Source organism: Microcebus murinus, chromosome 4 (genome assembly GCF_040939455.1).
Source record: "Microcebus murinus isolate Inina chromosome 4, M.murinus_Inina_mat1.0, whole genome shotgun sequence".
Classification (NCBI taxonomy): Eukaryota; Metazoa; Chordata; class Mammalia; order Primates; family Cheirogaleidae; genus Microcebus; species Microcebus murinus.
The window spans coordinates 40,502,148-40,517,335 of record NC_134107.1 but is presented as its reverse complement, the minus strand read 5'-3'; the positions used below and the strand labels follow the sequence as shown (position 1 = coordinate 40,517,335).

At 34.2% G+C, this 15,188-nt stretch overlaps 1 protein-coding gene across 6 annotated transcripts in view; it reads left to right on the top strand.

Annotated features, from left to right (window-relative positions):
* GAS2 (growth arrest specific 2) overlaps nt 1-15,188 on the top strand; it is a 121,881-nt gene that overhangs the window by 71,479 nt on the left and 35,214 nt on the right. For 3 of the 6 annotated variants that reach the window (XM_076002088.1, XM_076002089.1, XM_076002087.1), the window contains one exon: nt 10,772-10,825. The exons of the other annotated variants lie outside the window; for them this stretch is intronic. In XM_076002088.1, coding sequence (XP_075858203.1) covers nt 10,772-10,825 — 54 coding nt within the window. The remainder of the gene's footprint in view (nt 1-10,771; nt 10,826-15,188) is intronic. 6 annotated transcript variants of the gene reach the window in all.

Genomic DNA, 15,188 nt, shown 5'->3' with positions numbered 1-15,188 from the left:
AATGAACCTGTCCCACGGAAAGAGTTATTCAGGGTCAATTAAGGCTGTTAAGACTGTTGACTTCACTCTTACTTCAAGATAACATGATTACCAAAACACTGACTCAGAAACAATTATCCCTTAGAAAGTCATAAATACAAGATTTTCCTAATAAGCCTGTATCTAACACATTTACTCTTGACTCACTCTTGTCAGTGTAAACCAGATTAACAATTTTATTGCTAACCACCTTTCAAGGTTTGTTGACAACTCTCAACCACTTGACTCAGGTATGGTTTTATGATTATGTACATATATGAACATATCTTCTTTTTATACATTCACACAAATACAATAACAACAAATAAAAATGACAAATATAAAAATGTGCACAGATTTCAGAGGAAGAGCCAGGAAAACATTTTTCTGAAGAATGTCTTTGCTAAGTATATGTCTTGCCTCTGGATTTCTAGAACCAATGTGTGTATAGATACTTCCTATACTTAGCTATCTAATGTTTACTGATGTTGCTGCATCTATATGCTTATGTAGGCATGCTTGTTTATGTGCATGTATCTCCATTTGCAGTTGGGGGATTAATCTCTACCCAAATAAAAAGAATCCATTAGTACAAAGAAAATCCTTTGAGATTTTTTACTGTGGTTTTTAGTCAAATATCCTAAAAATTCCTTGCCAAATGGGAATTTTCTTATTTCTAGTGTGTCAAAACCAATTTCTCAAAGACAGATTTTTACCTTGTACCTTCCAATGAGTAACAATTTTTTGAACTATAATATGCAGCTAACTTATATTCATGTTGTACAGATTCAATTTACTGTCCTCCAAGGTATAAATATTTCAGTTATTTTTCAGTGACATTTGAATTTGAATGATGATGATAAAAACTCCTTGCCAGATTTCTGCAGTAACAGAGATTTGGATTATTCCCATTCAACCACAATATCTTTGAAATGTAAATAGATGGATCTAAGTACCCATGTCTTGATTTCAGGGAAAAGAGAAGTAAGAATTTTCTCTTGTTCTTTTGTTCATTTGATCAGTTGGTATCTACCCAGGCTTCAAGTATCAAAAGTACCAAAAAGTCAGTTGGAAATACAAATCTGAGTGAGCTTGTAGAAAGAAACTTCAGAAATATGTCTTTAGATTCAATAGAATTGTCTATGCTGTTTGGCTTATCAGCCCCAATTTGGTGCTGTATTCTGTGTGAATACTCCAACAGTGATTTTTAAAGTGGTCCCCAGATGTGCAGCTTCAGTATTATCTGGGGAACTTGTTAAAAATGCAAATTCTTGGCCGGGCGCTGTGGCTCACGCCTGTAATCCTAGCTCTTGGGAGGCCGAGGCGGGCGGATTGCTCAAGGTCAGGAGTTCGAAACCAGCCTGAGCAAGAGCGAGACCCCGTCTCTACTATAAATAGAAAGAAATTAATTGGCCAACTGATATATATATAAAAAATTAGCCGGGCATGGTGGCGCATGCCTGTAGTCCCAGCTACTCGGGAGGCTGAGGCAGGAGGATCACTCAAGCCCAGGAGTTTGAGGTTGCTGTGAGCTAGGCTGACGCCACGGCACTCACTCTAGCCTGGACAACAAAGTGAGACTCTGTCTCAAAAAAAAATGCAAATTCTTGGGCTTCCCCCAAGCCCTATTGAATAAAACTCTGAGAGTAAGACCTATCCACCTGTGTTTTAACAAACCCTTTATCTCTGATGTGTACTGAAGTTTGAAAACTAATATTTAAAAAGAACTATAAGCATAGGAAGAAATTTGTTGTACCATAACACAATTGGAAATCATTTTCATGTCTGATCATGGAAGAATATGACTATTCAAGTACTAAAACTGATTGTTTTTGAAGGCTTCTCTGTATTGATGGGAGAAAATACTTAAGATGTAATTGTAAGTGGAAAAAATAGGCTTTTTTTTTTTTTTTGAGACAGAGTCTTGCTCTGTTGCCCGGGCTAGAGTGCCATGGCGTCAGTTTAGCTCACAGCAACCTCAAACTCCTGGGCTCAAGCAATCCTTCTGCCTCAGCCTCCCTAGTAGCTGGGACTACAGGCACGTGCCACCATGCCAGGCTAATTTTTTCTGTATATTTTTAGTTGGCCAATTAATTTCTTTCTATTTTTAATAGAGATGCCAGGTCTTCCTCTTGCTCAGGCTGGTTTCAAACTCCTGATCTTAAGTGATCTGTCCACTTCCGCCACCCAGAGTGCTAGGATTATAGGTGTGAGCCACCACCCGGCCTAAAAAATAGGCTTTTAAATTTACATTTGCATATAAAATAGTTTCGTGTAGAAACAATACACAATTATGATTACAACTTGAAGAAAATAGGAATATTTGAAAATAGATTTTAATTGTTGAGGACATAGAATTATGATTGATTTTTCTATGTCCTGCATTTATTTCTGATATTAAAATATGAACTCTTTAAGAGAAACCAACAGCCAGATACAGTTACAAGTTTAAGAATAAATAAAAAGCCCTCTGAAAGTTGTCAGAGTAATTACCAGACTGCTTATTTGAATGGTCCTTTTGTTAAGCTTTCTATCTTCTAGAAAAAAATAGGAAGATTTGTTGGAGCCATGGTAGTATTTAGACTAGGGAAGATTTTGAATTTTGTTGTGAACTTGCAACATATTTTTCTTTGGAGGAAGCTCTTATCTTTTCTTATCTTTCTTTACTATTTTATTGCTCCACTTTGAAAACTCACATTATTTACAACTAGCACTAGGAAACATGTAACATTTATCTCTACTATCTGGATAATGTGCCTTCTCTTTGTAGATTCCATTAGCGAGCCAACATGTACTCAGTTTTCTCTCTACTAATCATTAAAGCTTTGAACATTTGGTGTTCTATTCCTTTAGGTATCAGTTTTTAGTGACATGAAAATAACCTAATATAATAAACTGATCTGTGCTAATGCATGAAATGGATGCAAATATTGTTCTAATGGGTAGAACATCTATGGGTAAGATCTTTACACTTGACAAAGTTGCTCTGATGTTCTGGCACTAGAACTTTTTGGCAAAATAGCAGCCAGTGGGATCATATGTTGTGAGTTTGCTGATGTTTTGTGCTACTTACTTTGGTCACTAATGTGATGAATACTTTTTAACTTAATTAGAATTTATTGCTACCCCAACATTGTACTTTAGGGTTGTTCAAAGTATATTCCCAAGAATAATAGTTCCCAAGATGTTCAAAGATATTATTTATAAAGAAAACGTAATATCATTAAAAAAACCTTAATAGGCTTCTTTAATAATTTTTATTATTGATAATTAAATTTGTTGGCTTCTATGTGAACACTTGACATATCTCATTATAACCTCTCATCCCAGTGTGGAAACACCATTGCCATTCCCATTTTGCAGATAATGAAGCTGAGACATAGGTGTTGAGTAATTTCCAAAAGTTATAAGCTAATATCCCTTGGAAGTGAGGATCAAACCTGGCTGACTCCTAAATTTATATACACTCCTTACTGATTTCTTTACCTGGAATTTCTTGGATGGTTCAATATACTAATATGATCTATAAGCTCTTAGAGGTTATAGACTATATGTACTATATGGTTATAGACTATATGGCATTTTTCAAATGTATTTAACCATAAAAATGGTCTCCTTACCACCTGCCCCCCCCCCCAAGCATAATCCTATTCTGAGAGGCTATGAACATATACTTTGGGGAAAATATTATCAATTGAAACAAATTTGAATAAATTGTAACATAGAATTGCATTGAAATGAAAGTTTTCCACATCTTGCCACAGTTAAAACCTATGTATTTTAAGGTACTAAGGAATATTGAATTTTACTCATTTTTCCCTTCAAGTATTATTTGGAAATGATTTTCAAGAACATGACTGGAAAACCTTTAAAGGAAAGGCAACTAAAATCTAATAAGGATCATTTGTGCCAGGCATTTTCCCAGGTACTTTCTGTATTGTCTCACAGAATCCTCTCAAACATACAACTGAGAAATTGTTTTTATCATTGTGTTATAGGTGAAAAAATAAAGTCTTAGAGAGTTTAAGTTCTCAAGTAGTATGATGAATAAAATTCAAGCCCTGACTCCCAAACCTACAATATGTTTCACTACAAGCTGCCTCCAGTGGCTTGTCCATTAAATGCAAATATTTTATTTACAAATCTAGTCCTCTAAAAATTATCTGTACCTTTGTACAATATCTTTAATGCTCAACTATAGTAAAGTATTCCTTATAGCAGCAGTCTCCAACCTTTTTGTCACCAGGGACCAGTCTATTCATTTATCTCATTTAATAAATAAAACTATTAGAATTGTATATATTATAATATACATTATCTTTCCTGATATCTTTTTAATAGAAGTCATAAGAGAATTCTTCCATATTGCCAGTATAATCTTATTGTGTCATCTCTTGCTAATTGTAGAGATTTCTAAAGTGGATTAATATTATTTCAAGACATTTTCATAGCAGAACTTCACAGTTGGCTAAAAACATATGAGATTTTATACTTACACAGTAAATGGGTTAAGGGTATTTTTCTAGTTTAAGAAATATGAGAACTTGAGAGCCTAAAGAAAAGACAATGAATAATTTAATTGGAAGTCAGCAAAGGGATTTGAAGTGTTATAGAGTTACCTTCTTTGTACTACTTTTAAATTAAATCATTACAGATCAATAGAAAAGTCACACACATTGTTATTGACTCTGTGTAATTTCTTCTTTACCATAAAAATGCTTCAGGATTATGCCTGTGTGGTAAAAATCAACTCTCTGAAACAAACCAAGCAAGAGAGGCACCAGAGCTCTGTTGCTATAGCAACTGAACTTGGCAATGTCTTCTGGGACTTGCTCTAAGGGGAGGTCCAGTGATAGTGAGAGATATTACGTTCTTTCTGCTCTTATGACACATATTGATTTACTGTGAGTAAAAAGTAGCATAGTTCAAATTGCATACCTTTTCTGGTGATGAAAAATGGGCTGTTTTGTAAAAATGCAAAGGAATTTTAAACCAGTAACAAGGAGATTAAAACCTCCATTTATCTTACTAGAAACATTGCAGAAGTGGCCATTACTCAGCAGCTAAAAGTCAAAAATTCATTTTTTGAAAAAAATATAATCCCTTTGGATAATTTAGCAATTTATTAGAGCAGTGATTATGATTTCACAACTATATAATGGCTTATATTTGTTTCTAAAGGAAAAATATGGTTGTGTTGCTCCTGATGTATGTAACACCTCAGACATTTATAGTGTTTTAATCCATGGTGAGAGAAAAATGACTGTTATTAATTACATGAATATTTTCAAACTCGGTCCCATTCTTTGCCCAACTGCCTCAAAACTGAACACTAATTCAGAGAAATAAAACCAAGCAATAGCATTTACAATGTATTTATATGCTTTAAATTCAGTTTTTAAATTCTTTTTGTCGTAATATTTTTGCTCCATGAAAGACACTCATTTGTCATTTAATCATGTTCACTGAGGCTGGATGTAATTTACACTTTGGTAAAACATCTCTCAAAGGACTTTGTAAATATTCATAAATCTTCTTAACCCCTTTTCTCTGAGAAAGACATATACAAAATAAATAATGAATCGCCCTCGCTGTGAAGAGTTCAGCTTGATGGGGTGTTTTCTTTCTGAGACTTATCCTTTGAGGTTGGAAATCTTCAAGTATAAAAAAAATTTAAACTGTACTGTATCCAAGATTGCAGCCTGACACTATATCCAGTTGATGCCACTTTTAAAATCAAGAAGAAAGTGAAATTTAATATTTATTATAGGAATGGAAAAAATAGCTAATGTATCTGGACAGTTCTCTGTATTCTTATATAAGCTAGAGAATCCCATTTCTTCTTCCACTGACTTGTTAACAGGTATATCAAATGTAAAAACAATAAATAAATGAGAACTCAAAACCAAAAATAATTCTTCCCTGATAATTTGCCACTATTGACCATTTAGCAGTGTTTAGAATGTTTAAATTGTCTACTGTCACCTCACCAGCTAAGCATTCTTACTCAACTCCAACTCAATTATCAAGGTTTACCATGCCTTTAAATTGTGCAATGCACATGTGACTTTCCTTCAGCTTGTATAATTTTCTTGAGCAATTATGCGGCATCTAGAATAAATGGACAATTTTTTTCTCACTAGCCACAAATCAAAAATATTTCATTAAAACATCGGAAAACTGAATGACTTCACTGAGAAAATAGACAGTTCCTATGATCTGCATTTTCAGTTTCTGCCTTGCTATAGCCTTTCTGTTATTAAGATAAATTTGTTAATTATATATGGATATATGTCTTATGTAATGTTTTATATGTGTATGTATGTCTATTTATATGATCCATACACACATGTATGTGTAGTGAAAAGCAACAATATTAGAGAATTGAATTAGTCCAGTAATTTAGCATTTTAATTGATTTTAAAAGAGGTTGATTTTTCTGTGCCTGAAATGTAAATTCCTAGTCAAGAATTCTGTGAGAAAAATAAGTCTTTTTTTCAACATTCCTATATATGTACTATTTAATATTCACTGAATGCTTTCTGTGTATGAAGTGTTAGTTTCTAAGTACTTTCCTTAGATTCTTTTATGTAGCTCTCACAACTCTTTGAGGTAGGCATTACTATTATCCTCATTTTAACAATAAGGAAAGTAAGCATTAGATAGTTAATGACTTGTCAGAGATCACACAGCTAATAAGTGCTCATGCCTTTATTTGAATTTAGTGTATCTGATTTCAGAGCCCACAGTTTTAACCATATGCTATATATTTCATTTCAGAATAGTCTTTTGGCACATCATTTTGTAAGTATTACTGCTCAACATTTTAACACCCATTGGTAATTGACCTGCACTTGATGTGTAGTCCCTAATTTACTTATTCCTTTGCCTGTGTGCTTTGGCAAAGCATGAAATTTAGCAGCCAATCCCTGTTGGAGAGACAGAGGAGAGCACCCAGGAAACAGTTTTATTGAACAACAAAAATACGATTTGAAAAATTAGAAAACCCACGAAGAATGGTTTTCATGTTGTTTAGTATATTAATTGATATTCTTTTCAATGTATTGACCATACTTGAAAAGTCTTCCAAAAGCAAAATTTATTCTAGGAATGAAGAAACTTCGGAAGATTCACAATTTACTACAATTATACATTTTCATTTACAATTGCCCTCTGCTCAGTTAAGATTAGTTTCTTAGTTTGATTAGGTATGGAAGGATTTTCTGAGCATGTTACGGTGGGGCAGAGAGGTGAAGTTGTGTTTTGCACCTTTTTATACTTTTATTAAAGGATCTAAATTAAACTTATGATCAAGTGTAAACTGAAAACTTTGGCATAGCAACTAATATTTCGAAAGCAACTTTCCTAAAAATGGGTGTTAAGTAATTTTTAAATAACCTTTTTTCTTAACTGTTTTTATTTTGTTACTTAATGACAGAATAGATATCTTATTTTTATATCGTTTGTAAAATATATTCACTTATATATTATCTCATTTTAGCTTCATTACCATAGTGTGGCCATTAATTAATACATCTTATTGATGAGGAAACTGCAGCTAATAGATATTTAGTAACTTTCCTAAGGTAACCCAGCTAGCATGTACTTGATCCAGGATAGATTATATTGTAAGATTTTTGTATTAAATTCCATAATAAATTCCATATTAAATTCCAACTTCACATAATAAAATTTCCCTTTGAAGATTTTTTTTAAACTCTGCATAGATGAAAACAGTTATTCACTATGTTTTTGATTTAGGATGCATTTCCCTTAAATTACAAAATATATATTACATTGCAATATTAACTTACAAAGGTTATAAGATTTTTCTCTTCCTTTCTTTTGTAGTCTTCCAATAATATTTCTTGGTTTATATGTTCTGTACTGATACAAATGTGAATGATTTTTTGCAAAAGGGAAAGAAATGAAATAGTCATACCTAATGTGTTGTGTTCTTGAATAATTGATAAGTCTTCTAGCCACCAAAGAAAACAACTGAAATATCTGTCATATAAATTGTACATAGTTCTCCCGTGGGCTCAAGTTGCATAAACAAGATATAGCCAGATTCATTTAAAAATATATGTTGCAAATGTGGCCATTTTGAATTTGTATTGAATATAGTCAAGCCTGGTAGAAATGCTTCCATTACAACATTCACCATAATAAATTAGACTCATTTAGTGTTATCTTTTTCATAAAATTATGGAGATTAGTTTTCATAGGACTGGTCATTTTAGAGCTTGCCTTGCATTTTCCTCTAATACTTGACATTTTGAATTTTATCTCTTCAATAAAAACATGTAGTCTTGGTCCTGGACCCTTCACCTAAAATGCCAAGACCTCCATTGCAAAATTCTTACTGACTCACATCAATTTTTAGTTCACTGAAATGGTGTGTTCAGATTTTATTTTCATTTGAAGCTTGGGTGCACACTGTTTTATTACATAGGCTACCATTGCCTGATATCTTATTAGAAGCATGCTAAAATCTCAAGGAATTATTTATGAAGATTTGAGGAGGAACAATATGTGAGTATTCAGGTTGAATATTGGCCTGAGGATATATCACTCACTTTTCTTTATTATGAAATTCCAGATGTTACTTAAAAAAATAAAAACACCAAGAAAATTATTTACTGCTAGTTACCCTGTTTCCCTAAAAACAAAACAAAACAAATTAAAAAAACCAGCAAAAGAAATCACTATATCAAGTCATTACTTGTCTCCTAATTGTAGCTTTCTTTTATGTCACCATCTCTTTTACATAGCAGCTTTTCATGCCAACTTCTAATTCACCACATTCACACCTTGTCCCTCTAACACTTCTGACAATTATGGAAAAATGTCTTCTTTAGCCAAGAATTCTTATAATCTAGTTTGTGTTATAGACAAGTTTTAGAGGATTACAAACTCCATGGGGAAAAATTATAATTATATGAGACATCACCACAAACTGGGTTTTCTAATCCTTTTTTGAAACCAATTCATCCAATGTTTTATTTGTTCCCATTCCCAGGAAATGATGTTTTGGTTAACAATCTCTAATTTTCACTGTGAACATGGGTCATTTGTCATATTTTTCCTGAAATCTGGCCTCAGTAGAATAAGGGTGGCCAAGATCATTGCATAGTCTGAGGCCTCATTTAATGGCAGATAAAAGGCCTTATTTCAAATTTGTCTTCTAACTTTTGCTTTAGGCATAATGTCTCCAAGAATTCCATTCTAGAACTTCGGTATCCAAAGAGTAACACAGTAATTTGTTATCATCTACCAATGTCTTAGCCATGATAATATTACTCAGTTCAGGACTTTTTTTTTTTTCTCAGTAATCATTATCCTTTGCAGTCCTGTGTTAATAGAAAAAATATGGAAACTCATATGACACACAGTTTTGTTAATGTCACATTCCCTGCTCACCTGGTAGGACTAAGGCTAATGTGGGTTTTAGCCTTGCACGAGGAGATATTTCGAACCATAATGTATATGTCACAAAACTCTTCTGCCACAGTGATGTTTACAAATCACCTTTATACCTCATACTATTCCCCTAACAACCTATAGCCAGCATAACAAGTAACTAGGAGTATTCTCAGGACCAAAAATAGGAATATGTTTCATGTCCAACTTTGCAAATATCATTTATCTCCTTTATTTCTTCAAAATCTTGTAGCAAAAATAGATTCTCTAATTAGCACTGGAAGAATTCCAGAGGAACCTGAATTTTAACATGTTGGTGCCAAAGATGTGAACAGGATCTTCCCCCATGTACACTATCCATAGATCTGATGGATAACATGTATATCAACTAGAGGAAAGGTGAAGATGAAATATTCTAAGGATAAAAAGGAAGATAGCCTTGACTCATAAATTGAAATTCCAGACATAATACTAGCTAACCATGGAAGAGGAAACAAATGTTTTCCAAAGATGACATTATTACCTTGATGCTTAGACTGAGAATTTGAAACATATCCTTTAATTCTTTTTGAAAGCCTTTCAACAAATTACCTTTCAGAAAAGTATCTCCTTGTGAGTTTAGAACCTCTGATCTAATTGTAAATTAATCTCTCCAATTGTGAGATTAGAATGTTGCATAAATGCATTTTAATGACAACAGAAGAAAATGGTAAAATAGAAAAAAAGTGTTTCCTGTGTCACACAACTTTCTGAGGGTAAATATAATGATAGGGTCTTGACTGGAAGCAAAATGTCAACACCAGTGAGCTGAGTGAGTACCAGGGAAGTCAGAACAAGATAGTAGGATATTACCCCAAAGTAGCAAGTTTCATGCTGAAAATAAAGATTTCATTTACTTAATTTTCCCCAGGACTTTATTATACATTCTCTAAAGTCTGCTATGTTTTTCTTGTAGAATTAAGACACAGACTTGATACCTGTTTCCCTAGCAAAATTATTTCCTTGAATGTATCTTTTATTTTGGAACAGGAGAACAAAGGACGCCAGAAGAAAGATAATTCTAATATTTGTGTTTCAAAATGCTAACAGTCTATGATTCTCAGACTATGTATGTCTCACTTATCATTTAACATGAATTGCTATGCAATAAAATTCCCTTCACTTCAGAATATGAAAAAAATATAGAAATAGTTATTCTCATTATAAGCTAAAAAGAAAGTTTTCTTTAATCCTGTTATAAAAGATCACAGTTTGCATTTTTAGGTGATGTTAGTGTGCCTTTCTGCATTAGAGAGCATTTTATGAACTTCATATCTTCTTGTTTCAGTAGGGTCTTCATGTTTGTGACTATGTCTCCACAGCCAAAGCAAAGCAGACATTTAAGGTAATTACTTAGATAATTAAGGGGAAGATATCTCCACTTTGCTTTCACTGTGGAGCCTTGGCCTCTAATCCAATGAGGGATGTTGGATACCCAAAACTCAATATTTTGTCCTTTTTCTTTTTTTAAGTGAGGTACTAAAACACTGTTTCTCCTTTGATTTTCCCCATAATACTTTGTATAAATGGCAGCTTGGGGTTTATTGTGGGTGGGTGGCAGGCAGTAACCTAGTGTGTATCTTTTTCTTAGTGTAATTCCTATGTTCCAGTGCATTCCTTTGTTTAACTTACTATTAAAATTGTTTTAGCATATAAACTGGGTTTAGCTTCTTCATGCAATATCATCCTGGCCTTTGCTTTCAAATATTGAAATTTACATTTGTGAAATAAAAATAAAAATATATAATTTCAGAATGTCTCCATTCTACTCTCATTGCACAAATTGCCCCTTGTAGTCTAACACGAATAGAACTTCATGGACCTCTGACAATTTTCCGCTCTATACCTAGCCTGCAGATGTATCAGTATTTTAACATGTCAGTGCGATAAAAGTTAAATAAGACAGGAATGGGACAAAATTTGAATTGAGGGACTGAGGTTGCCAGTGCACACAGGAGGATTAGCTCATTTTTAGATTTTAAATATTAATAACTATCAGATAGAAAGCACAGCTTACTTGAGAAACTCTTGTCTGTTACATAAATACAAAATAATATTCAGAGAAATCCCATTTTATAAATGTTGCTTCAAACTGGATGAACATATCCTGAAACTACTTTATGAGAATAAGTTTAGATTTCTAAAAGAGTATGGGTAAATGCATTCCTCTATCCAGCACTTATTCCTTCATTCATTCACCACATTTGTAAGGGTGTACCATGTGAAAGAACTTTTAGAAATCCTGAGGATACAGTTGCTCTGTAACCTCTGTTTCTTTGTAAAGATTATGTTTAACAATGTATATATTGGTCACATCTTACTTAATTATTCTGACAAGTCAATGTAATTTAATTGATTATCCGAATTAATAGTTGACAGGCAGAAGAAAGAGATGAGTGCCTGAAATTTCACTTCTAAAATTTCAGCAGACCTAAAGATATGTTATAGAACATAAGAGTGCATATCTGAGTGGGGTGGCAGAAACACCAGGCATAACTTTCCTTGGACCTGTTGAAAAGTATTGCATAGAGAATTATGAAGCAAGTTACTATTAAATGAACATGAAACCTAAATCTATGGAGCTAATCTGACTGTGACAGCTTTGATCCCCATTCATCAACAAAGTTTACCCAGCTACTCTTGCTGGCTGGTGTTAAGTTTCCTATTTCACTATCCAGGTGTCACTTGATTGAAGAGGAAGATGTTGCCCGACAGGTTTTCTTTGTTCAAAGAATATGAGTGTCTGTGTTCTTTTCACTACTTAAATTGCCACACCTCTCCTTGTGTCCTATAAATGTAATTTTTTACTTTTCATCAGTGTATTTTAATAGGTCGTGTGTATTGAACTAGAAAGATAGGAATGTAGTTTTCTAAAAACTCTAGTTATGATTCTTTATGTTTTAAGGTGAGTCTCTAAAGAAAATTTCTGAAGTCGGTATGATGCCAGTAGGCATCATGGATTTGATACTGGAGGTTTGTAATGGAGCTGGAGTGTGAATTTGTTTTGGAGGTAGTTCAGATCTCCCTTTGGGAAGGCAAAAAACTGTGCAGAGTTCTCTTTTCTTCCTTTCTCTGCCTTCCCTCTATTCCGAGAGAAGATGAGCAGAGAAAGGATAAACTGCCAAGTTTTCGGGGTGGCATCCCCATTTCAAAGCCAGTTTTCCTTTCTATCTAAACACAGATGTGGAATAATAAGACTGGCATTGTCCTAATTGAAGTCAAATGCACTAAAGTCAGGAGCAAGATTTGCTTCCTGTATTTCTCAGAGACCCTAGAATGTTCAAAGAAAGAATTTGGAGATGAGCTACTTCCGCTGACTCTTTTCTGGTCCTAAAACAATCGGAGGGGCCTTCAGTAACCACATCAGGGTCATTTCTCCATTCATTCTTGAACCCAGGAAGTTCCAGGAGAGTGCTAAGAGCCTCAGAGTTTGTTGCACATGGGCACCAAGTTGCTGAAATACCTGAAGGCCAGCAGAGAGCTACACGGTGCCAACCTGTAGCACCGGTTGCTCTCTCCTTCTGGAGGCTGCTGTCTTTTGCTTATGGTCTTATTTCACTTTCACACCATTTCCCAGAGGAAGCTCAGTCCTCTCTGCCTCTTCTGACTTTAGCTGTTAAGGCTTGCCAAGCTGTCTTCATTCCTAAGTCTCATTACCCATGTCTGTGCCCAGTTTTCAGTTTTCTCGGCCTCATTTTAAACCCTTTTTCACAGATGTGACTTATATTGTAGTCATCCTTGCTTCTTATGTCCAATGTCACACATCCGTCTTAATACCTCCTATTTAGATCACCTTTGGGTCTTGCCAGATGTGTACAGGCTGGAATTGGCTATTCTCCTTGGGGTTTATTTGGTATGAAATGCTGTTCTCTCTGAAGCAAGAGTACTTTTTCTACCTGGTTTTGTTTGCATTTCTCAAATCAATTTCTTTCACTTGATCATCATTTCAAGATGCCACATCTTGACCACTCCCCACCCCTCACAGCAGGTTGTAAAAATGGTGGCAAACATTGTCTCAACCATTAAGAGTCCAACAGTTTCCATATAACTGGAGGCTAGTGAGAGAGGTGCTGCTATCTTAAAATGATTCCACTCAGTATATGCTATCTGGAAATTCACAGTTAAATACATCAGAGCTCTATTTTTATTTTATGTGCAATTTTATATTCAATGATCTACACATTTATTTACTCTATTACAAGTATTTCTTCAAAATAACTCAGTACTCTTTCAAATTATTAGCTGTTGGAGCTATATAAGTGGCTTATCTTTAACCATGTTTTCTTTCTGATTTTCTTCAAGAGAAAGGCTTTCAAATTAAGACACATCTTTGATTAAAGTATATTTAGTATGCCAAACTTTATTTAAAATAATAATTCCTAGACTTTTTTGGTATTCAAGCATTTGATAATTAATCTTTGGAACCCAGAGTTGAATTGCATGAGAGAGTACTTAAAGCAGTACTTGATACATTGGCTTTAAGAATTGGGGTCATGTTTGGGAACCATAAACTCAACATCAAAGTTAAGCTAGAGATCCACTTTTCATTAATCGTTCATGTGATACATTTCTTGGGGTTAGATCTGAGCTTGGAGTTCCCATCAGGGTTTTATCTATCATGTTTTTTTTTTTCTATTAATTTAGACTTTAAGAGTCAGGAAGGGTTATTAGAAGAAAGCAAAGTTTGGGATGACATTCAAAGAATAAGCAGATATTGGTCAAACAAACTAGGAGAGAAAGTGTTCCAACCAGAATCAGAAGTGAAACAGCATGCACAAAGGCCCAGAAGCAACAGAGAAGATGAGAGGAAGACAGAGTGAGATAGTATCAAAACTGTACAAGTACAGCCTTCAGAGCCAAGGACAAGGGGTAGGGTGCAGAATGAGAGGCTTGCATGGCCAGGGAGACATGAGGCCAGCCAGACACACAGAGCCAGCTCAGAAAGAGCTACCTGTATTATGAGAGCTTTGGATTTCTCCTGAAGGCAATAAGAATGGTCTAATTAATTTTCAGAAGGGGATAAATGTAAGTAGATTACATTTTAAATTACATAGGCTATAGTGCAGAGAATGAATTGCAAGAGTATAAAATTGGAGGAATACCATCCAACCATATTGGCTTGGAAAGTTCATGGGTCATGATGGTGGCAGCTCAGCCTGGAGACATCTTTCATAAATATTCCAGATATATATTATCTACTGGTTGAGGCTTTCTATCTTGGTATGTAGGTTATTTAAAACTGAAGCACCATTAAGTTCTTTTTGTCCCTTAAACAATAACAGAAAAGCAACATGTTAGTTTTGGCTTGTTCTGACATATCTGCCTGGCATGGAGAACTTGGCTGGGTTTCAATAGGTCAGAGTTTCCACTTGTTAATAAAGGGTTTCTTTGGTGAGAATTTTACATAGAATAACATTGTAGGCTACTCATAGAAACTAAAAGAGAATGATGAGAAATGGTGTTTTTATATTTCACAACTGTAGTTTTTTTTTTTTTTTTAAATAAGACAACCTCTGGGTAATATCAATTGACAAGAGTCAAATAAATTCACAAAAAGGCACAGACTGGTGCTCCTATCAACAAGTTTTTAAAAATTTGTTACCCTATAGTCTTATTCTCCAGATGTTACTCAGATTCTCAGTTCCAGGTCTGCTGGTGATTTAGAGCACATTGCGTTTAGCATAGCAGAGCTATAAAAAGTACAGTGC